The sequence below is a fragment of the Zosterops lateralis genome (assembly GCF_965231275.1).
Source record: "Zosterops lateralis genome assembly, chromosome: 1".
NCBI lineage: Eukaryota > Metazoa > Chordata > Aves > Passeriformes > Zosteropidae > Zosterops > Zosterops lateralis.
The window spans coordinates 19585163-19610230 of NC_139762.1; the positions used below are offsets into that span (position 1 = coordinate 19585163).

Here is a 25068-nt window from a genome sequence, read left to right on the forward strand (position 1 = left end):
ACGTTTTGTAATTGCCAGCTAGCCTGCCACCTGCTCTCTTCTGCCTTGGATCTTCCCACATCTGTGCTGCTTTGAAATTCGAGTATGCTTTTTCTTTTGTAGCAAATAATGTGGTGCTTGTTCTAATCAGATGTCATATGATGGATTACCTGAATACAGTTTCCAGGCTTTTAAAAAATGTTAATTTCTTAAGCAAGCAGTTTGTATCTTAGCAGGATTAAGATGTTGTGTAAACCAGATGTTTTAATAAATTGGTGTTTGAGGGGAAAGGTTATTCTGTGTTCTGGTGTGCAGCCTGAGGTCATCTAGTTTTGAAATAATTTATTTTCTCTTTCTAAGCAATGAAGCAAATACGCTATTTGAAAAGTGCATCTGGATTCTAATGCTCTTTTATTCTTGGTACAGGTACAAATAAGCAGTCTGAGATTTCTCATAGTGTGAGCTACTGGGCCTTAATCCTGACTCAGAAGGATTGCTGTAGGTCCAGAAAGTAAATATCTCTGTGTTCCCAGCAAATTTAAGGCTCTGTATTGAGGCTGCCAGCAACCATACATGTTAGTGTCAGTTATGAAGCTATTCACTGGAGCTAGTCTAAGTTCATAATACATTTTAACCTGAGCTCCAAATTCTCATCAAACGGTGATGACTTTGAGTCATTATTGATCTGGGCCATATTGGATTTAGTAACCCTGAGGTGAAAAATCTCAGTATTCGATTACCAAACTCTTTAAAATGTAGTGTTACTGAAAAGATGCTTCATTCTAAAAAAATAAAATAAAATCTGCATTAGAGTGTTACTGAAAGTGTTAAGAGGTCAGACTTTCCTGTGTTTTTTTTATCCTTAGTGTCACTGCAAATACTGTAGACTGAGCCTGAGCAGAATATTGGAGTTTGCATGTTAAAACAACTCTACAGTTTATGTTGTTATGTTGTGTTATGTTGCATAGGCTACTCCTGCATTGGTATATTTGCATTAGAGTTCTTACTATTAATGAAAAATTATATACATACTTTAAAAATAATTGCTTAAATCTACCTATTTTCTTTGGTTCCTGTCCCAGGTTGGTGGACAGGTATGGAACAATTTATGTATTTTTCTTCGGTGTAACAGAATTTCAGTGATGAAATGTTGATAAGTTAGAATGATAGAACCATTTAGGTTTGAAAAGACCTGTCAAGATCTAGTCCAGCTCAGCACCACCATGTTCACCACTAAGCCATGTCTAAGTGCCAGATCTGTGAGTCTTTTGAAAACTTCCAAGAATAGTGATTCCACTGCTTCCCTGAGTAACCTGTTCCAATACTGTACCACTCTTTTAGTGAAGAATTTTTTCCTATTATCCAATCTAAAACTCCTCTGGTGCAATTTGAGGCCATTTTCTCTTGTCCTAGTGCTTGTTATCTGATCTACCTTGAGCCTCCTGTTCTCCAGGCTAAACATCCCCAGTTCCCTCAGCTTCTTCTCATCAGATTTGTACTCCAGATCCATTGACCTTCCCTAGACTCTCTCCAGCACCTCAGTGTCCTTTTGGAATTGCGGGCCCAGAACTGAACACAGAACTTGGTGTGGCCTCAGCAGTGCCGAGCACAGGGGGATGGTCACTGCCCTGCTCCTGCTGGCCACACTGTTGCTGATCCAGGCCAGGATGCCATTGGCCTCTTGGCCACCTGGGCACAGCTGGCTCATGTTCAGCTGCTGTTGACCAGCACCCCCAAGTCCCTTTCCAACTTGCATCTTTCCAGCCCCTCTGCCCCAGCCTGTAGCACTGCACCCCAAGGGCAGAGCAGGCACAGGCACTTGGCCTTGGTGAACCTCAGAGCTCTGGCCTCTCCCCATCAATGCAGCCTGTCCAGATCCCCCTGCAGAGCCTTCCTGCCCTCCAGCAGATCAACACTCCCACCCAGCTCAGTGTGTCTGCAAACTGACTGAGGGTGCCCTGGATCCCCTCATGTGGATCATGGATAAAGATATTAAACAGAGCTGGTGCCAGCACTGAGCCCTGGGGAACACTGCTGGATGTAATTCCATTCACCAGCACCCTCTGGGTCCGGCCATCCCAACAGTTTTGTACCCCTCCAACAGAGCGCCCAGCCAAGCCATGAGCAGCCAGTTTCTGCAGGAGTTGCTGTGGGAAATGGTGTCAAAGGCTTTCCTGACATCCAGGAAACACATCCAGAGCCTTTCAGTCATGCACTGAGTGTGTCATTTTACCGTAGAAAAGGAGATGAGGTCAGTGAAACAGGACCCGCCTTTCACAAACCTGTGCTGGCTGAGCCTGATCCCCTGGTTGTCCTGCACATGCCGTGTGGTGGCGCTCAAGAGGATCTGCTCCATGGCCTTCCCTGGCACCCAGGGATAGTGTGGAGAAGGCATCCTTTTGTTACACATTATGTTGGCGATGTAGAGAACAGGATATACCAATAAAATAGCTTGGTACTTTGGTTCTTCTAAAATGTTTATGTAATTACATATAAGTGATTATATTCCTCTTTTTTTTGTCTTTGCTAGCCACCAACTCAGTCAGCCTAATGTACAGAAGAAAACCAGAAAGATTTTTTTCAATTTTTCAAGCCTTTTAGTTGACAGCCAAGTTTTTGTTGGTTTTATGGCTAATTTGTTTGTTTCTTTATGTGACTGTTGAACCAGAGCAGTCTATTTCTAGGAAATTAGTGTATTTAACATATTTCTATCCAGTTGGTGTAGTTTTTATTTTGTTTAGAAACAATAATTTTATTTACTTTTATGTACTCTTTGGGACATCTTTCCTTAAATGCAGACAATTAAGGAAATTCTCAGGCTTCTATTTTGAGTATTCGAGCATCTAAGTACTTTACTTTGGACTTGAATAGCTTTAAGGAGAGAATAAATGTGGTTCTAAAAAAATATTTTTAATTATTGAGTTTTCCTTGGAGAGGATGACCCACATATTTAAATCTAGAATAAGCCTTGTCTGCTTTTGAGCTGTGAATATCAAATCATTAGGGTCAGGAATCTAATTTAATCTGCAATATTAAACATGCAAGGCTTTTTAGTCCTTGAGTTTTCTTAAGGAGGAATAAAATGATAGGATGATGATATATTCTTTAACTATCATCTCAGGTTGGTGGTTTCAATGTTACAGCAAATAGGCATCAAAGAACAAATTGTATTTGTAAACACATAATGAAGTAATTAATTCTCCTAGTATTGGATTCAGAGAAAATAGTTTTTATGACTGAGACAAATGCCACAAGTAGTAAGCATTAAACCAAGAGTTAGAATTTTGCCTGAAATAGGTAATGAATATGTGAAGACTGTGAATAAACACAAACTGAATAACTGCTATGTAAGTATGTGTAATTTCTGTATTTTGGTTTTTGCCTTTCTCTTTTTGACCTTTAGTTATGTTAACAAAGCACAGGGAACTTTATTTCTTTATTTATTCTTGTACTTATAGAAAGTAATGGTGTATTTTTAGAATATAGATAATCCAATAATATTCTGCTTTCAAATATACTATGCTCAGGCCAGCTAGAACTGCAAGCAAAAAATAATGCTATGAACATTTAAAGGTAATATTAACATTTATCTAAATGATACTGGGATATTATTTGATATGACAGCCAGAAAAAGAAGAGGGTTTGGAAATTGTATTTCACAGCACAACCAAAATTCTGTCTAGATTGCAAAGGAAACAAAGAGCCAAAATATATATTTCCCTAAGGATATTTCCTAAAGATAGTAACAATATGTTATATAAATACTTATGCAATAGTTAAAAACATAAATCAGCCATGCATATGTGTTGAATTAAGGCAATACAGTTGACGTTTGCTTGATATTTCCTGATTTTGATTGAGGTTTTAAACTTTCCTTCTAATTAAATATAGTAGCATGGGTTCTTGTCTTGTACAGACAAGAAGAGTAATAATACACTGATTTCAACCCCATGATATGGATGTTGTGGCGTCAAATTTTAGCTTTTAGTAGTTTTCTAACTGAATCTGTGTTCCAGAAGAAGTGATTGATGTGATTTGCTGCCATAAGTCAATCTGACTAATTTCACACACCTACTTTCACTGTGTAGTCCTCAGTTTTTTGAATCTGTCAGTTGAAAACTACCAAAGAGCTCCGGTTCATTGTGCAAAGTATTGACCTGTGTGGACAAACACACCGTGTTTTTAAAATGCAACTCTGTTTCTGCACTGGGCAGTACTATAATCTCAGTTCAGGCACCTGCCTGGGTCCAGATTAGGGCTGTATAGCTTTTTACATTAACTTTGATAGCTCTGGTTGGAGTTGTTAATCTACTTCGGGTCTTGAGTCCTGTTGCATTGCTGAGATTGACATGGTAGTTTTCTATCACAGGAGAACGTGGTATTTAACAGAAGAGAAACTTCATTCCTGTGAGGAGAAACTGGAGATTGATCTTTCCCAGTCAATCTGTGAAGATCTGACTTATGTCATTGTGTCTCTTCTGTCCTGAAGGTCATATCCATTTTACCTAAATTTCCAAGAAGTTGTGCAGTGCTTTTGTAATTAATAGTTTTTGTTGCACTGGGCTTGTTTTTCTCTCAGTCTGGGAGAGATGTAGAAAAACATCTGATGGGTTTGCTCTGATTTAGCCCAGTTGGAGTCAGGGGGTGGTGGAAATCCTATTTTTCCTAGGTAGAGTTGCCTCATTCACTTCCTGAAACAAAGTCACTCCTATCTTAACTAGGAAAGCAAGACTGAAGCAGCGAAAGGGAGTCGTTGCACATATTAGGGGTAGGACTGGAAGAAGATGTGAAAGCTGGTTAATCACTGTGACCTTGCCCCACTTGCTTGCTCATCTAAGAGAAGGGAGAGAGCAATTCAACAATCCCTGTATCCTCACAATTTTGGCAGCAAATGAGAGGCAATGATGTTAAATATCCCTGAAATGGGATTTTCACAGGATCCACAACTTAGGGATCAGAAAAAATTTGCAGTTTATAGCACTGACTTCTGTAGTTCAATTCACTGCTGATCTTTTTGGCTTTTTAACATGAATTTGAAAAGTGCAAACTGTTGCAAAATAGTTACTTACTTTTCTTCGTATGATTTTAGCAATCTTTAAGTTGGAGAAGGAAGTTAACTTCAAATAAATCCATAAGTGTAAATCCATAGTGGTGTTTCTATATCATATTTTCCAGACAAACCAATTAAAATCTGATTAGATTCAGCATCTTACCTTCTTTCACTGTACTGCTGCTGCTTTCCTTTCCTTTTCTTCCTGAGCCCATGACTGTAGTGAGGTTTGGTCAAATCTATTTATAGAAATTACCCAGAAACTATAATTTATGGTAAGCTCCAATTACTAAAAAATAAACTGAACAGTGTGAGAGATGTTTGGCTTTTGTTGTCATAGTAAAGATAAATATGTAATCCTGCCTTGCTAAGGAGCAATTTAATACTTCTGACATAAGCATTTTGTCACTTCAGACTTTTCAGAGAATCTCAATCCAGTTAATTAGCTATTTTCTGTATGGGTTTTGTCAGGTAGGATGTAGTCTTGAAAAGATCACCTTTAGTCTTCAAACTCTCAGTTATGTACACTTGAGCATGCAATTGCATTCCATTTAAAGGAATGGGAGTTATTCTTACAAAATGCTACTGGATTATATATTACTTACCCAAACCTGCAAAAGAGAAGAGCACTCTTAAAGTTGGCACAGTAAGAGGAATGGTACATTGTAGTGAGATTAGTTTATCATTAATGATGGCACTTCCTATAATTTCCAAAACACAGAGTTTTTTAATACAGTGACTTGAGATGCAATTGTGAAGGAGTGGATGTTCTTGCATCATTTGCAATTGAATACTATGGAAAGCTTGTGGTTTTTTGCAGCCCCCAGACTTTCACAAAGCAAGCATGCATTTACAGCATGCTGCTACCTGATGTGTTGTGTAGCATCAGACTTTTTTTACACAGACCTATTTAGGGTACATCAGCATTCTGACCATCGAAAGTTCTCCTAGTGGTGTTCTTTTTAATCATAAAGTAAACTGTGCGCCTGGGTTTGGGGTTTTTTTAAAGAAACATACAAATGTGAACGTGGAAAACATAATACAATTTTTACTATTTACTTAGTGGTATTTGTTATTCACATTGGAAATCTGGATTGGAATAAGTCTAGAAAGAAAATATATCAATAGAGGATCTAGGTTTGTAACTTCTAGCATATGAGTGCGTTTTGGGTTTTTTAATGATACTGGTCTCAATGACTGGGTATATACCAGTAACTGCAATATATCACTGCCTTGGGCATTTTTTTTATTGTCCTTGGTCAGAAAACTTGCCTGGTAACAAGAAAGTGAGCACAGGAAGAACGAGACTGACGTTAATGGTACATTTTCAAATAGCCACAAGTTGTGGGAAGGAAAATCTCTGTGTATGAAAAAAGGCTACCTTTGATTTTTAATTAGCTCAAACATTGTGGTTTTATTTGGGAATTTGACAGGCAGGTTGACCGTTTATATGTTTTAACTAGTTTTACTAGTGTTTCCTTTATTTTCAACTACATGTATATTATTTCATGATAATTAACAATTTTGAATTTTGGGAGGTTTTTGACAGTGCTCTGCTTGAGGTTGTCATCACAGATCAGTGTTTTATGAATACATGAAAACTTCTCAGATTCTCACACACACACACTCCCTTCATTATTACTTGACTACTTAGACTGTTGGAAAACAGAACTGAAGTTTAGTATGGGCCATGTTCATGACATTTTCCAGGTAGTCCATTTAGGGTCCTAAATGCATATAATGTTTCTAATTATTTCAGGCATATTCTGCTAGAACAATAGAAATTTTTTTCCTTTCCTTTTCTTTTTTTTCTACTTCATAGCCAAAATTCACTTGCCTTGAGCCATGTCAGAACATCTGTTAGGTTGTCAGCTAGATACCATTCTCTTTTTGTTCTCTACCGAAGTGAACTTGTATGTTGAAAGCAAATCTCTACATTTTGGTATCCTTTGTAGCAGAATGTTATCATCTTTGGACATCTTGTCCTTTTGTAAAAGGGTGCTGAATTTTTCCTTTGGGTTTTAGCATACTGAGATACCTGAGTCATACTTACATAGTACTGGATTCCACAATATGTCTACATACTGGGGATGCATAGTACCTCCTGCATTTGTGTTAAAAATTAAGAGATCAGAATATTCAAGCTGGTTTAGGGCATTAGAACAAGGTAACATTGCTAGTAAAAGAATTTAGTTGCATTTGATGTGAAGGGAAGAACATTATCTAGACATTATCTGTGGTGGTGAAATACTTCAGAGGGACACAGTTAAAACTATATTTGGAGGAAGTCAAGGGACACAAAAAGCCCCCTGATTTTGGATAAGCTATTTAAGACGAACGAAGGTAGGAGAAACATGTTGCCAGCAGCAGACCAATGTAAAAGAAACAGAAAACCAAACATATCCAAATGTTATTGAGGTAAGATCTTTATCTTATGATAAATTGTGCCAGGAAGCCTGACAGAAAAGCTGGACAAGGGATAGAAGAGGGAGAAGAGGACAGCACTGCTGAGCAGTCAGCAGGATTAGCTATGTAACAGTATCTTGTTCATTATGACACCATGACAGGATGGTTTAGTGTATTGAATGGTACTTAAATACCATATGTTAATGTTTACAGAATACCTATCACATGCCATGTTGTACTGAAGTCAATAAAAGAAGAGTATACAGCCTGATGCTGTAAAATATTTGACACTTTCATGAGTCAAATAACCTTGGAAGGAAAAACACTCCTTATTAGTAAGGCCTAATCATATGCTTTAATGTATCTGCATACCCTTGGGCTTGTCTTCTCCAGTGAATTTAGCATGGCTAAAGATTTTTAATGTGTCAAGTAATTATGAAATAAGCTGCCACATGCAATCTGGTGAGACTTACTACCCTATGCACTTATTGAAGTTTATGAAATTTACAAAATTCTCCTGAAGAATTCATTGACCTATGTACTATAGAAGATTTTCAATTTCGTGTTTTCTGTCTAATGGAAATACTTTTCAAACTGCATTTAAGAATCCAAATAGAGTGGTGTTTGAGAGAGAATGAAATGAAAAATATTCATTCCCTTTCTTTCAGAATTTGTCTCCACATGAATGTATCGCAGGCCAAACCTAATTACCTATTCAACCTATATTTTATTTGATCTACATGCCTGAGTGTCCTACAATCAAATTTAGTGAAGAGCTTCTCACTTTTTTTCTGCATTAAAACAATTGCCTTGAAGAAGCTAACAATTAAAAAATAAATGAGTTAACACTTTCTGCTAAGTGCTACCATTTAAGTTGTAATATGCAATTAAAAACTACATTTTAATTTCTGTTCAATTACATTGACTTAAATAGTAATTTTAGTGTTATACTTATGAACCATTTAATTGTGACATTTTTCCTCTAGCATGCATGATGCAAAACTAGATTCGATTTTGAGAATGTGGCAAGAAGTAACCTTTACCCCTCCTCATGGTTTGCTGTAATGACAAAAAGAAGAAGACAGAATTACCTGGGCATTGTGTAAATATGATGGAACAATTTAATTTCAAAAGCCATGAAAATATGTTGGAATTCAAATTATTTTTCATGTTTTTAAAAACTATCTGTTTCGTAGGAGGACTACTCAGATTGCTTTATGGTAATATAGATGGGTAATTGAAATATCCATGCATGTACTTGGTCATGTTAACAGCTATAGGTTAAAGAAAGTTTTGTGTGAAGTCTAAATCCAAAGCTTGGTAGAACTTGAAGTGTGAAAACAGACATTGTAGTGCAGTGGCTTTTTTCAGTTGTGTATTGCTGGAGACAGATGCTTTACTACTTTGACTTTAGCTCCTTCTTTTAAAAAGAAAATGGTTTATGAGTTGATGCGTTGTGAACAGCTAGTTAACACATTTTTATGTTAATGCTAGAGAGAGCTTGCTATGGAACAAGGTCCTTATCAGAATGGATTAAGATTTTCTTTTCCCCTCTGAGCCCTCCAGGTCCTTTTAGCATGCTGAAAATCAGATTGAAGCATTTTCTAATGTCCAGGATAAACTTCTGGTAAATAATAAGCCAAGTGCTTGTGTCCCTCTTCTGTGATGTGTTACTCTGTTCTGTTCAGGTTACTACTGGGTGTGAACATCAGTGTTACTAGAGGTGTGAACATCATCAGAAAACTGTGATTAAGCAAAACAAAACCTGGCCTAAAAAGAGGTTTTGTTTTCTCAAGTGAGATTCTGTGTCTCCGGAAGGGCCTTATTTCATCCATTTGGTAGTATCTTTCATGGTTTCCATCTCTGAATAACAGTGGAAGTTTATAGTGACCCTTCTACCAGTAAACCTGGTTCTATATCACTTGCAACTGTTGAGTTTCCAGCTTATGTATAAATTGAAAGTATCATGCACTTTATTTAATGCCATCCCAATTATATTACCAGATATGTAAAGTTCTTAAGATATGCTGGTCTTTGCAAAGAACCACAATTTTAGAGTATCATTTTTTTCTGGTGTTCAATCCTGTTTCATGAAAACATGTCTCTTAGGGCTGATATGAACCTTGAGAAATCCAGTTGTATTTCTTTCTGTTACGCAAGTTCAGGCATTGCCATGAATTGTGCCTCAATTAGATGCTGTGGTGAGGACACAGCAGCTTCACTACCAAGAAGGGTTCTTAGTATCATTTAAAGAGACTGTTGCTGGAGAGGACATCACAGAACAGTGTTGTGGGTTTGGAATTCTGTTTCCTAATTTAGGGTTCTCAGTGAAACACCCTCCTTGATCACTCTCCCTCTCCCTGTGATGGGCTGCAAAGGAGAATTGGAGGCACAGCAAAGATAAAGATCATGGGTTGATATAGGAACAATTTACTGGAAACAGCAGTGAGATAAGAAGGCAAACAGCAACCATAGTAATGACAGAGTTTACAGGAAAAGGTGAATGATTCACATGTGATTGCGCTCCCACAAGAAACCCCCTGACAAATACCTGACCTATGTCCCTGCCACCTGTAAGGGATCACTTCCCCAGTCCCCAGAAGATGGCATGAGGTGGTACAGAATAACCTCTGGGTCCTAACCATGCTTCCTTCTGGCTGCTGCAAAAATTAACCCTGATCTAGTCAGAACCAGAACAGTCTTTCGGTTCCAGTCCCAACCTCATAACTTAGTGTCTTCAAGCAGCAGTCTCAGCATGACTAGTGGATATGCTTAAAGAAGGAGAGAGGGTACAATGTAAGAAAGCTGTGTAGAATTTTAAGAAATATAACTTTGAAAAAAGTTATATTTTATTTCTCCTAACAATTTCCTAATAGATAAATGACTTGTACCTTTGCCCAAATTCAACTGTTCTGACAGGGCTTTGTAGCTCAGGATACAAGAGAGGTTGCAAATGTGAGTGTCTCTCTGAACATCAGGAATGCTCTGTTATTGTGAGAGTGGCACGCCACTGGCACAGGTTCCCCAGAGTGGTTGTAGAGTCTCCCTCCTTGGAGACACATATTCAAATACTGTCTGGTCATGATCCTTTGCAGCTGGCTGTAGTGGACCTGCTTGAGCCAAGTGTTGGACCACATGTCCTCCAGAGGTGCCTTCCAACCTCAGCTGCTCTGCAGTTCTGTACTGTGTTATATGGTGTGTATTTACTCATGGACTTTAGTCCTAGTCTCAAACAATTCTAAGGTCATGTCAGTTTTAATTGACTGTAAGAAAGTATTCAGAGAGAGGCATCTTATTCATCAGATATAGCTAATAACTTGTATCTTCCTGATCAAGTAAAACTGAAATAGAAGTGGTTCTTCCAAACACCTCTAGAAAGATATGTTCTATACTTTCAGGCGTAGAAAGTTCATGAGTTCATTTAGGCTTCTGATAGTATTTGAAGACCATGTAGGGAGTAATTGTTCTCTATCTTTATGAAGACGTTTATGATCTACCAACCTTTTTTGGTTGTGTGTCCTTTTTATATATGCTCATTTAATCTGTGTTTCATAGAATTGTATTTTATCTGTAATCTCTTTGAACTTTTGTGATCATGAAAAGGTTTCAGTATTTAAGTGAAGTCAGTCAATATGTTCTGCCACTTAAAAGGGGTTGTTGTGGTTCATTTTGGGTTTTCTAAAGTTCTGTATGTTTTTGTTATTAAGTTTCTGTAATGGCTCATCCTTACCATCCCCCTTTCCCAAATCCCTGTATTTTCCCCTTACAATGGAATCTCCCAGTTCTTTGTAATTCTTCCCCAGTAAGACCCATTACCACACCCTAAGACTTGAGTTCTCTGGCAGAAGCTGGTGACTCAGCCAGGCTTCAGGTTCCGCCCCACCCCCCCCTTGCCCTTTCGCCCCTAAATGTCCATGCCAATGCCTCCTGTTCTTAAGTCACTCCCCTTCAGTCCCAAAGGTAATGCCTCCTGTATTTAAGGGCAGGTAAGCCCCAGAAATCTTCAATTGCACCTGGGCACTGGGCCAGAATAAAACCTTCCTGGTCCCCAAGTGTGAGTCTGCTCCTCCTTCCAGCTGGGAACACGTCTCTGTCTGGGGTCTGGACCCACAGATAGAACTCATTTATATGGTTATCTGAAGAGCAGGGCTGGCTGGAAGAGCAGCTCGGAAGAAACCATAAGGGGTGACAGTAACATTTTTAGGATGTAGACATATATGGAAGATTTTCCTTTTTAATAAGGTAGTAAAAAAAAAAAAAAGTGAATTTTTTTTTTCAGAAGCACCTAAATAACTGAGGGAGTAAATTTTTATTAAAATTATCATTACTTGGTGTAGGAAATTCAACCAGTTTGTTAGGTTATACCCATAAGTACTAAATTTTTTGTATTTATTTCTTATGGAGGTAGATCTGCAGACTATTTTATTGCTAGGAGAGTTTTACTTAAAATCTGGCATTTGTGCTGTTGCGACCAACAGCAGCAATTGTAGGTGCTGGTAATTGCCTGTAGTTTTAAGGAGATATCACAAAAAACTTCTTCCCCAGATCTTCTCCTAGATACAAACCATTTATTTTGGTACTTCATAATTCTTCAGGGGGTGTACTGATGCTGGCTGCCAGGTCCTTATCCAGCCATTCTTTCGCTCCTTATTCTCAACACAACTGGCTGAGAAAATAAGGTGAAAAAGCTCATGGGTTGAAGTAAAGGTATGGAGATCAAGTAATCAATTGGTGGCACAGACAAAATAGACTTGGGAAAAAATTAATTTATTGCCAGGTAAAATAGAATTAGATTGTGAGAAATCAAGACAAAACCTAGAACACCTTTCTCCCACTCCCCTTGAAGTTAAAGGCTCAACTTCACTCCTTTCCCAGTTCTTCTCCCTCTTCCCTGCTCCCAGTGGTCCAGAGGGTTGGGGTAGGGAGCATTTGTGGTCAGTCTGTAACAGTTCCTCACTGCCACTCCTTCCTTCTCACACTTCTTCCTGCTCCAGTGTGGGTCCTCCACAGGCTGCAGCATGGCTCTGCTCCAGCATGGTCCATTCCACAGGCTGCCAGGGAGCCTCTGCTCTCCTCTGACCTCAGTGCCAGCACACTTCCCTTCATACTGCTGAGCAGCACTTTGCCCATTCCTAAACATAGTGCCACCAGAGGTTCCCAGAGGTGCCATCAGCTTGGCTCACAGGCTCAGATGTGTCCTCCAGTGGGTTTGCAGTGCCCAACACAGGGCAGCCCCTCACCTCCTTTCAGAGATGCTGCCTTGGCTCCCAAAATTTTGCCCACAGCCAGCTGATTAAAAGCTCTCACTTTTTCTGTCATATTTCTAAAGATTTTTGCAACTAAGACTAAATGTTTTCATTCTTTTACATCCCGTTTTTCCAAAGTGATGTAGCTTTAACCAGATTGCTTCATATCAATGACCAGGCATTAACAAGTCATTGGTTTTGAGCACATTTAGCTCTATTGAGAAGAAATATTTTTATTAAAGTAATATAAAATTGGTTTTGAGGTATTCTTGTTCTGCAAAATCTAAGAATTACTGCTTAGCTGTGCCTTCCTCTACAGATTATTGATCAAGAACTGGAGCATTTTTAAAGTCAATATTAAGAAGTCCTCTTGGCTCTGAATTCTTGAAGTAGGAATAAATAATGAGTAGGAAAGGGAAAATCAACTCGGAATGTTTTTTTGTCATTTAGAGATTCACATTAAGAAAAGGTGTAAAAGAGATATAAAGAAAATCTAGAAATTACTGAAGGGTTGGAAATGGTGTCTACTGATACTTGGAGAGGGACCTTCCTGGGAGAAAATATGTTATTAAAGATTTACGTGGTCTGGGAGGAAGACATAGAAAGGCCAGTGGCTAGAAGTGAAAGGCAGAGATGTTGGAATGAATGCAGAATAATAGCACTCATCTTGTGAGTATACAGCACATCTTGTGCTTCATTTTCAAGTCTCTGTTTGCCACCTTTTCTGTAAGATGACTGATTAATACTGTTTTTCAAGTATCTGCAACTTTCTGAATATAGTCATAAATTTAAAAGATCTCTTACTGCTCCATGTAGCTGGTTCTTAACTTGATTTATATTTAATTCTCCTCCTCCTCCTGATTTTCGTCTGTCTTTTTGAACACAGATTCTTCAGTCTTAAGGTATGGCTTATTCCAAATCTAGGAATACCCTGGCAACACCAAATAATGCTGCTGAAGGTGCTGGTGGGAGAATCTCTTGTTCATTACGGCCTCCTGCTGAGGTTAAGTAAGATACATGTGGATGTATATGTAGAGAGAGGCACATTTTAGGAATGAGAGAGCTGAATAGTAATTACTTTTTGCTCTGCATTAGCTGTGAAGTGTACTTGTAAATAAATATTTTAGTTATTGTTTCTGAATAGATGGCAACTGGTTTTGTTTTCCCAAAAATGTACGGGATCTGTTGTATTGGCATTATACGTTTATGGACATATTTGCATTTTAGTTTGTAATATGCTTAAACTCTCAGAGTAGAATTTTGGTTGGGGTTTTTTTTTTGTTGGGTTTTTTTTTTTTTTTTTTTTTTTTTTTTTTTTTTTTTTTTTTTTTTGGTTTTTTTTTTTGTTTTGTTTTGGTTTTGGTTTGGTTTGGTTTGGTTTTTTTTGATGGGGGATTGTTTTGTTTTGTTTGATTGTTTGTTTCAATGCTTACAGATCGTCTGTTGACATGCAGTTAGGATGGGTTAATGTATAGCTTGAAGGTAAAAAAAAATTGTCAAAAATTGTGAATAATTAATATGGTAGCCAAAGGAGGAATCACAAATATAACAATTTTACTGGAATTAAGTTATTCTTGTCTCAGACTAAAAAGGGAAAATAGCTGCTTTAGGGGGTGCCTGTGGTGAGGAGCTTCAGAAAGAGAAATCCAGAATAAGGTAAGCCCAAGAACAAAAAATTACAACTTTTTGTTTTCCCACAAAATAGAGAAAGGAACGCTATCAGGGATTTGATGAAATACTGGATGATTAAAATATAAAGCAGTTTCTAGAAGATGCTAGGTCCAAGAGACCTTTTCACCCATGTTTACTACAAGGAAGTTTAGAGACTTTTGGCATCATGTATTGAAGACAAGTGAGAAGGGAATGTTTTAAAATGAAGTGTTCATCTGAGGATGATAAATAACAAATTGCTTGGAACAATGGTCGTCACCATGCGTTGACCTGAAAAGAACTCTAATATCAAATCCATTTAATACTGCTGATAATATTTTAGCAATTACGTAAATGAGCCTTGAAATGAAAAATTGAAATAGGATACTAATTTTTGAGTTTGCTTGAGGATTCTGGAAAGTACAGACTGGTTAGCATGAATTCCATACTAGGTAATTTTTTGAAGTTATTAAATGAATGGTACTATTAGGAGTGCAAATTTAAAAATAATAGTAAGAATTCAGTGTGAATTTAAAGAAAAGTTATGCCTTACTATTACAGCTTTACAATGCTCTTGGATTTTATAAAGGTTTTGACAGGTTCTGTCAGCAAGACTTCTTATAGACACAAAGTAATGTTAAGATGGAAAGGAAAATCTTTAGAGTAATGCTTGTCAAGAACAGGAAACAGATACATTTTTGTTATTGTAAAATGTCACTAGAGGAGTTTCATATAAATCTGCAAGGATCTGTTCAGTACTGGAAATGGTCTATAGTGCAGTGAATTGCAAGGGCTAAGTTATTCAGGGCAGCACTAATTGAAATGTCTGTGAAATCCTCATTCTCAAATGTTGGAGTCCAGGGCATTCCTCTGGGTGCCCTGGAAAGTTACAGACCTCGGTAGAGAGGCCTGGGACCCGAAAAAGAGGGTCTGGGATCTGTGCCAGGGGGGTTTGCCCTTATTGTTCCCGGGAGAGGTTTCCTCCCATGTTCTAAATTCAGCTGTTCTTACCAAAATCGAAGAATGCAGTTCAGATGTCAAATTCAGCTCGGAAGTTTCCTGGTCACCGGCCTGCAGATTTCAGGAGACGAGTCCTGGGCCCTGGATCTCATCAGTCCGATGTGAATTTGCTGCTCTCTTTCTCTGGGTACAGATTTCTTCCCCTGTCTTCTCAGCTTGTCTTCTTTGCTTCAGAGGTCTTGCTGTATCCATTGGAAGGCACCAATTCTGCCCACACCTGTGCCCACCCAGGGACGCCAATTCTCGGGTTTAATTTGGTTTTTTCTCACCCGAGATTCCAAGGCTGGTGGTTCGTGTGGGCTCGAGGGAGTGATTTTCCCTCTTGACCTCTGAAGGATTTAGGGTCTGCTGTCTGACTCTGTGTCTCTGTGTTCTGTGCTAAGCTCGGTGTGACGTGAGAATGATGAGGAGTCTGAAGGTCTTGGTTTTCTGGTTTCTCGCATTGTTTATTAGTTCTTATCTTACAAGTTTCTGTGTCCGGCCAAGATGTTCACAGCAGCCTGGACACGAGGTGACTCTCCTGTGTCCAGCCAAGATGTTCACAGCAGCCTGGACATGAGGTGACTCCCCCCGTGTGATGGGAGGTCGCTACCTCTTATACAGATAACTACGTACCCGTTATTTACAATTCTGTGCCTGTGTCTATCACCTGTACTAACAGGGTCATTTCTACTTTGATCCAATCCACTGAAACTACTTTGTGCCCACGTCACTGCAGAAGATGGATGCCAAGGGAGAAGAAGAAGAACCCAGGGCACCACCCTAAAATCTCCATCTTGTCCCTTTGCGTCTGCATTCTAAAAATCCAAAACTACAAAATCTTCTACACAGTGATAAACTGCACTACTCTCTGTCACACATTTATGACTTGCAATTCTTCTCTCTGTTAGATGTTTTTCTCATGGACCAAAATCAAAGATTGTGTCTTCCTGGGCTCTGTGCCAGGCAAACCCCCCTGCACAGACCTCAGACCCTCTTTTTCGCGTCCCAGGCCTCTCTACCGAGGTCTGTGACTTTCCAGGGCACCCAGAGGGATGCCCTGGACTCCAACACTCAAACAGGCAAGGTCTAGGAGAAATCTCTCCAAGGAGTACTGTCTTTTCCTATGACTCTCTTCAGCTGTGGGTTTAGAAGGTGAAGAAATCACATGGCTTCCTGGTAGTAGGGGTTTTGGTGGGTTTTAATTTTTATTGTGGTGTTTTTTTTTTTTCCTTCTCTCTCCTGTATATAATATCTGAAGCTGTAGAGCACAGCAGAAATATATGGGACAGAGAAATGAAAAGGCAGTAGGGTACAGTAAGAAATGAGAAATTGAATGTGTAGAAAGCCAGTTTATGATGTTGATTTAGAGCAAAAATGAGATGAGGAGAATGGATAGCTTCGTAATTCGCTTTGTAGCTAAAAAGGATTCAACTTGATGCTTAGGAAATCACAAATCCATGTTGGGGACAGCTGTGAGGAAGGAAAGAATCTCTGTCCTAAAACATTTGCTGCTGCATGTGGTAAAAGATCTAATATTGAGGCAGATGAAACTTCGTGCTTCTTAGGTTCTTGCTCTTCTCTAAGAGCTGTTGTCTACTTATGTATATTGTTTAGTGTTTTAATGCTTTTAATGGCAAAGGCATTCCTGTCTGAGGAATAGTATAAACAAAAAATGGTTATGGTTAAGTTATTATTTTGACCACTTTGTAAGAGAAGACAGTTACTTATATCTTCATGTTTATATGTAGTTGCTTTGAAAAATTCTAAAATTAATGTTCTTTTAAACCTCTGTAATATATTGTTTAAGATTAAATTATTTAAGTTACTGGGACCAGAGGATATGCAACGCAGAGTTCAAAGAAAATTTAAGGATTAAATAATTCAAGTAACTGTTTACATTCATGGGTGCCTGGGGAGTGAAATGGCAAATGTGTCATTCTGCGTATTTATTAAGTTGTCAGTGGAATTCAGGGACCTTTACAAACATGTACTTTCGACAACTCTTTAGAGAAAACTAACAAAAAACTGATACAAAGAGAAGAATTCGTGAGCATCAGGTAAATATGACCTGCAGGGAGTCCTGAACATTGCTTCCATAATGGGAAGTCCTGCCTTAAACCCTCTGTGCTTTATAGAAAGATAAACAAATATGCAGGGAGAAGGTGATAATGTCTGATTGATAGCATCTGCTTGATTTTCCAGGAGGGTTTAACAAGGCTTGTAGGTTCCAAAGAAAAGAAAACAGTAATGGAATAAGAGAAAGGCTATTTCCCAGACAAATAACTAAGTAAAAGATGGGGAATGGAGGGTAGAAATAAATATCTCTTTCAATAGAGCAAGGTTAGCAGTACAGTTTGGCTGAATTTCTGCCAGGAATCTTGCTGTTCAGTGTATTCATATAGTGCAGATGGTAATATGGTAAAAAGATGATTCTCAAGGTGAGAGAGTTTGTCAATGGAAGTGTTGTGTGGAACATTAGAACACTGAAGAACTGCAGAGTGATCTTAGGAGTTTGACTCCTTAGGCAATAAAATAGCATTTTATTTCCCAGTATATAAATACAAAGTGATGCAAGGGTTGATACAGTGGATGACTGGCCAAACTTCCTGCACAGGATAATGAGCTCTGAGCTGACCTTCATCCTTGAGGAGTTATCAGTGCTGGCTTCATTGAAAACATCAGCTCAGGATCATTCCAAAACCCAATGCAAATTGTTAGAAATTATTAAGAAAAGAATAGAGAGCAAAACAGAAGAATCGTTATTCCACTGTATAGCGAAAGAATCCTTATTCCACTGTATAACTTAGGATAAATCCTGGTCTGTGCAGTTTGGGACCTCATTTCAAAGAGGTTGGTTACAATGGAATTGCAGGTGGTTTAGAAAAAGACATCATGGGGGAAGTATTTTGTGTAACACGGCTTTGCAGCTGAGTAGATCAGAACCCTTTAGCCAGAAAGAGACAACTTACAGAGGAATACTCTTGAGGGAACAGATTTGTAAGTGACATGTAAGTCAGTAGATACAGACTATTTGGAAGTGACTCTCTGAATGCCAAGAGCCAGATTTCATCAAAGCTAGTGGGAGCCAGGTTCAAACACAAAATAAGCTGAATTCTTTTATAGTGAGTAGCAGATATGTGCAGCTCCTCGTGAACATGATGTTCAAAATCCAGAAAGTTTACATACTTTCATGGGGAACTGGAAAAAACGGATTCACATAAATAAATCTAAATAAATAAAATATGTCAGCTAGAGGAATTGCTTGAGGTGAAGATAATTGGAGTTGGGAGAATATATGGGGAAGCATAAGTAACCTATGTGCTTGCCTTCATCTAACTCCTGTATGTGCATATGGTCCCTGTTTTTTCAGAGCAGGGTGGGACTGAAAAGAATGAATGATAAACATGAACTTTCTTGTTATCACAAAGTTTGCTGCTGCTGCACTCCCTGAGCACCAATGATGAGCTTACTGACCTGCTCTGACCATTGCTCTGAAACAGCATAGCTGTCTTTGTTTTTGTTGGCTCACCAAATAAAAACAGTACTAGTGAAAGTTGGATTGTGTAAGAGCTTTGAAGGACCAAAGGGTTATTTATATATGAGCATGTGGCTTTGAATGTAAGTTCAGATCATTAATACACTAGCTGATCTTGAGAGCTTCACACCAGATCTTTAGAACTGGAGCAAGACCCTCTGTGTTCAGCAACAGCTAGATCACAATGCCAAATATGTATTAGACTAGATAATACAAGACTGACTACGGACTTCTTGTAGGCAAAGTAAGAAATTGTAACAATATAGAAGAATATTGTAATAAAAATAAGACATTATGAGCAAAAATTTAAATCAGGAAAGCTTTCACATTCTGTTCCTTAGTTACTAGACCAAAACACCACCATCTTGTAGGTTAAATGTTTTCTGATTTGCAAATTTGTCCAGTTTTATTAGGAGCCTTAGTCTAAAAAAATTTGAACAGGTATTTTTAAATAGATGCTGCCTCATGCTTTATTTGCAAGATCATAGACTAGATGTGCCCAAAATCAGTGAATCACCAAAACTAAATTAAGTATAGCACAAAGTTCTAAATAGGTTGAAACATTAGCCAAACTTCCATACAACAGTGATTTTAATTGATTATACAGTATATTGATGACAGGATGAAATTATCTAAAGCTAAAATTTAATCTAGAAAAATCAAATTATTTCAATGTCAAGGTACTGAAAGTTTCCTTAAAAACTCTCAAATACCAGCCACTTTCCTACTTTATCAATAAAAGCATATATAGTTCTATACTTATTAACAGGATTAAATGAGTCAGACATCTTGACAAGAAATGCTTTGTTGTCTAAAAACTTGCTTTTAATGTAATTGAAAGTAATGTTGCTCATATTTTTAAAAAATCCTAATAGTGTAAAACTGTCACGCTGGAAGAGGTGGGATGGAATTGCCAAGTGCACATGCACGTGTAAGAGTGATGCTCAACAATAAACTACATTCATATTTCTTTTCTACAGAAGGTGCATAGTGGTTTGGGTGAACTAATCCCTCAATATTGCCAGCCATGTATGATAAATCATGCTAAAAGATTATTATTTATGGGAATGCTAGGAATTCTTTTATGTCTACACTTGTAGCTTATTTTTATTTTAAAGACTTCAGACCATAACTCTGTACTTTTAATTTTGTATTCAGTATGGGGAGTTAATCCCAGAATGGGGCTTTTTGGATGCAAAATCTGAATGCTTGTGTAGTAACAACAGCTGTCCCCTCACCATGTGGTGTCTTCCATTGCTTTACTGTAGAGATGAATTTTGGCCCAGTGTTTCAGTAATATTGGACACACATGGTTTTAGGTGACAAAGCAGTATGTTTATGCATTCATTTGACTCTCGCAGTTACAGTTGGCTACAGATTAGAACAGGGAGAATACATTCACACCATGACCACCCTAGTAGCTGCTTGTAGTACTTGGATCACAGTAGGCACTGTTGCATCTAAAGACACAATTAACTGTTGCTGAGGAATTGCAAATTCACAAAAGCTCTTTTACAGCTTTTGCTGTTGAGAGTGGATTTTCTAAAAAAAAAAAAAAAACCAACAAAAAAAAAAAAAAAAAAAAAAAAAAAAAAAAAAAAAAAAACACACAACACCACCAAAAAAAAACCCCCAAACACTTTCAGAGATTTTCCAAACGTATAAATGTTGTCGATCTTCATATTCTAATATTATTGTCAGCTTGAAATAAGATTAAGAAGTTGATATTTTAATGTAGCTAATGAATTTGTGTGATCCGAATTAGTTGTGTAATTAACTACAGATCTACAGAATAATTGTAGTTTTGTCAATTATTTTGGAAGATAACCTCAAGAGTTCTGTAATATTTACAGTGGTTAAATTTAAACACTTAAAATTTAAGTGGCTAGTAAAACTGAGCACAAATCAAAGCTTGCAAAAAAGTCTGAAAATAAAACTTAGCAGAAAGCTTTCGACATCTCTATATCACTGAAAAGATCATCTTGATTTCCATGTGTAATTGCTTAGATATGCTTTGGATATGGTAAAAGAGAATAGCTGTGTATGTAGCTGTGAACCTATTTTTAAAAACCCCACAAATAAAACCCCCACCAAATTTTAATACAAATTAAATAGAAAATTACAATAAACCTCATATTAACCCTAATTTTGAAGTATGAAATTTGGCTGATTTTTAAACAAAAGGCTTTTAATTTTAACCAGAACTCTTTAGAAGAATTAAGTATTTAAATTGAAATGATAAAAAAAATTATAAGTAGAACATTAAGCACTGGAAATCCTTCTTTACACAAATCCCTAAGAAATATTTTCGTATAAAATATCTATATGGAGTATAATGTAATAAAGGTTTATTGTATATTAACTTGTTTAAACCAGTAAAAGTAATAAGGGTATTTTGCAATGTTGAGATTTTTCTAAGTATGTAATTTCTTCTGTAGACCAGGGTGTAATTGTATAATGCAAGCAATGTATCTGTGGGATCTCTCACATACACACACGTTACTTAAGAGTCTTATGTTTGAATCATCAGAGATAATTCATTTCATTTTATTCTTGTATTAAAAACTATGAATGTTTGAGTCTTTCAGCATTGAATCAAGGATCTACATGGATCCAAACCAGGGCGATTGATAAAATCCTTGCTACTATTGGCTATTATTTACTGTCTTTTAAGTGGCAGGTTGTATTTATGCCAATTTATCTGCTTCAGGGAACACTCTTGATAGCAGAACAAAGTGAATAAAAGTAGTTTGCTTTGCAAATGAATGCAAATGGTGAAGCCTTTCGGGAAGCCCTTTAACGGGAGCAATGCACTTTGATTATGAGTGAAGCTGCCATTTGGACATGGTGAAAAGAGCACGCTTGAACCATTGATTGGGGGAGACAGTAAAAAGTCAGGAAGGGCCCCGTTAAGCTTGCAGTGCAGCGGGCGGATGTCACTGTGGTTAGAGCACAGTGGGAGAATGACAGGCAGGATTAGTGTCAGGGAGAAGCTTTGCTGTAGTTGTGGAGATGGTCCCTGGGGTCACTCACCTCTGACTGTTGTTCTGTGCTGATGGCTCTGTAATGCAAACCGCTTGATATGTGCCTGTTCATTATCGGAAATGGTGATTAGAAGAGGTATGTCATAAAGAATTCCTTAAAAATAAATAAAATGGCAAACTACTGATGATAGTAAAGATTTGGCTCTGCAGTCTTGCTGAAGATGCTGCAAATGTCAAAGACGGTTACTGCATTTTGCCTTCTGAGGCAACCGCGATTTCATGCCTTAAAGTGCTCTAATTGTGTGTTCCTTGCTTTGTTCAGTTTTATTTGGCCGTTATGAAGACAGTCATTGTTAACCGCTTGGCATGTAGTTAGAGCAAAACATTTTTATATCTTTTGGTTATTGGGTAGTAGAAGCATCCGGTCTGGTTTTCTGGCATAACTGCATTTTAGCGGGGGAGGGAGGGGTGCTTAATCGTCTTGATGGTATATTGGAGTCAACAGATTTCATTCCTGGTTCATGCTAGAGTGCTAAAACACAGGATGGTAACAGTGACAAAAAGCTAAGATGACTCTTCGGTTTCATATAAAGGCTTTTTTAATATATCAGTCGAGATACTTTCTGTGTCTTTGCTGAAAAAGTATTAAATAGACAATTAAATAAATGTTTAAAACTTTGTGTCTTAAACTGTGATTTAATCATGGAATCATTTAGGTTGGAAAAGGGGGTTCAGATCATTGACTCTAACCATTAATGCAGCACTATGAAGCCCACCAAGTGTCACATACACATGGTCTTTTAAATACCTCCAAGGATGGGGATTCTGCCACTTCCCTGGGCAACCTGTTACAATGCTCAAAAACCCTTTTGGTGAAGAAACTTTTCCTAACATGCAATCTAAGGCTCCTCTGGCACAACTTAAGGCCATTTCATCCTGTCCTATTACCTGGGAAAGAGTCCAGTCCTCACCTTGCCACAGCTTCCTGTCTCAGGTAGTTGTAGAGAGCAATAAGGTCTCCTCTGAGACTCCTTTTCTCTAGGCTAAACACCCCCAGCTCCATCAGCTTCTCCTCATCAGACTTATACTCCAGACCCTTCCCCAGCTCCACTGCCCTTATCTGGACTCTCTTCAGCACTTCAATGTCCTTCTTGTAGTGAGGGGCCCAGAACTGAACACAGAACTTGGTGTGGCCTCAGCAGTGCCGAGCACAGGGGGATGGTCACTGCCCTGCTCCTGCTGGCCACACTGTTGCTGATCCAGGCCAGGATGCCATTGGCCTCTTGGCCACCTGGGCACAGCTGGCTCATGTTCAGCTGCTGTTGACCAGCACCCCCAAGTCCCTTTCCAACTTGCATCTTTCCAGCCCCTCTGCCCCAGCCTGTAGCACTGCACCCCAAGGGCAGAGCAGGCACAGGCACTTGGCCTTGGTGAACCTCAGAGCTCTGGCCTCTCCCCATCAATGCAGCCTGTCCAGATCCCCCTGCAGAGCCTTCCTGCCCTCCAGCAGATCAACACTCCCACCCAGCTCAGTGTGTCTGCAAACTGACTGAGGGTGCCCTGGATCCCCTCATGTGGATCATGGATAAAGATATTAAACAGAGCTGGTGCCAGCACTGAGCCCTGGGGAACACTGCTGGATGTAATTCCATTCACCAGCACCCTCTGGGCCCGGCCATCCCAACAGTTTTGTACCCATCCAACAGAGCGCCCAGCCAAGCCATGAGCAGCCAGTTTCTGCAGGAGTTGCTGTGGGAAATGGTGTCAAAAGCTTTCCTGACATCCAGGAAACACATCCAGAGCCTTTCAGTCATGCACTGAGTGTGTCATTTTACCATAGGAAAGGAGATGAGGTCAGTGAAGCAGGACCCGCCTTTCACAAACCTGTGCTGGCTGGGCCTGATCCCCTGGTTGTCCTGCACATGCCGTGTGGTGGCACTCAAGAGGATCTGCTCCATGGCCTTCCCTGGCACCAAGGCCAGACTTACAGACCTGTAGTTCCCTGGATCTTCCTTCTAACCCTTATTTTAGATGGGTATTCCATTTGGAAACCTCTTGTGAACTAGGATCTCCCCAGTCAGCTGAGTGTGCTGGTAAATGTTTGAAAGGGACTTAGTGAGCAGTTCCTTCAGTTCCCTCCGTTCCCTTGGGTGGATCCCATCCAGCCCCATGGACGTGTGTTTGTCAGGTCACTGCCCAGTTTTGCTTGGATTATGGGGACTTCATTGTGCTCTGTCTTCCAGGTCAGGGACTGGGTACATGGAGACCAATGGATCTTTCCATTAAAGACTGAGGCAAAGAGGAGGTATGAAGTACCTCAGCCTTTTCCTCATCCTGTGTCATTGTTTCTGCCCATGTTTAGTAAAGGATGGAGATTCTCCTTAGCTCTGCTTTTGTTGCTCATATATTTGCAGAAATATTTTTTGTTGTCTTTTGTGTCAGTACTCAGATTAAGTTCTTATTGGACTTGGGCCCATCTAATTTTTGTATAACCCCATATTCAAATAAAAGTATTGTTGAATATTATCTTCACTGCATTTTATAGTGTTGTGTTATGTATGTTGTATTAAAGTTAATAGGAATTTAATGTGTTAGTCTACATAATAGACAAAGTAATTTTTGAGTATTCAGGATTTTTAGTATCTTACTGTTGGTCTGTTGTTTTTATCTATTTTCAGCAACAAGACAGAGAAGATACCCAGGGTTGGTTTTTTTTACATTATTAGATTAATTTGTTTAAAGATTTTTTTTTTTTTGTCCATATATTACCTTGCAAATAAATGTCCAATATTCCGGTGTAATGAATGTTTTACAAATGTTTTACAGGCACCTGAATGGACAGAGGAGGACCTGAGCCAGCTGACAAGAAGTATGGTTAAGTTCCCAGGGGGGACCCCCGGTCGATGGGAAAAGATTGCTCACGAATTGGGTCGATCAGTGGCAGATGTGAGTTCACTCAGATTTGCATTGTGTAGAGGATGACAAACCAGAACAAGACAGGCAGTGGAGAAGGCAGACGTATATGGGGGCCGACATTGTCTTTTGAGAGAAGCTACAATCCTTTTAGAACCTGGAAGTGAACCATTAACTAACTATGCAAGAAGCAGATGTCAGCCAGTCTCTCCCTCCACAATTAACAGCTGTAACTGATCAGCTGGATGGGGAATTCTGGTGCTTACAAACTTCAGCTACTGTAACCCACTAACAGAAAAACAA

The 25068-nt window shown here is 38.7% G+C and overlaps 1 protein-coding gene across 1 annotated transcript in view; it reads left to right on the top strand.

The window, feature by feature from the left end:
* DNAJC1 (DnaJ heat shock protein family (Hsp40) member C1) overlaps positions 1-25068 on the top strand; it is a gene marked incomplete at its 5' end in the record, with an annotated part of 110343 nt that overhangs the window by 70458 nt on the left and 14817 nt on the right. The window contains one exon of the mRNA XM_083884790.1: positions 24679-24798. Within this exon, the coding sequence (XP_083740916.1) occupies positions 24679-24798 (120 nt within the window). The remainder of the gene's footprint in view (positions 1-24678; positions 24799-25068) is intronic.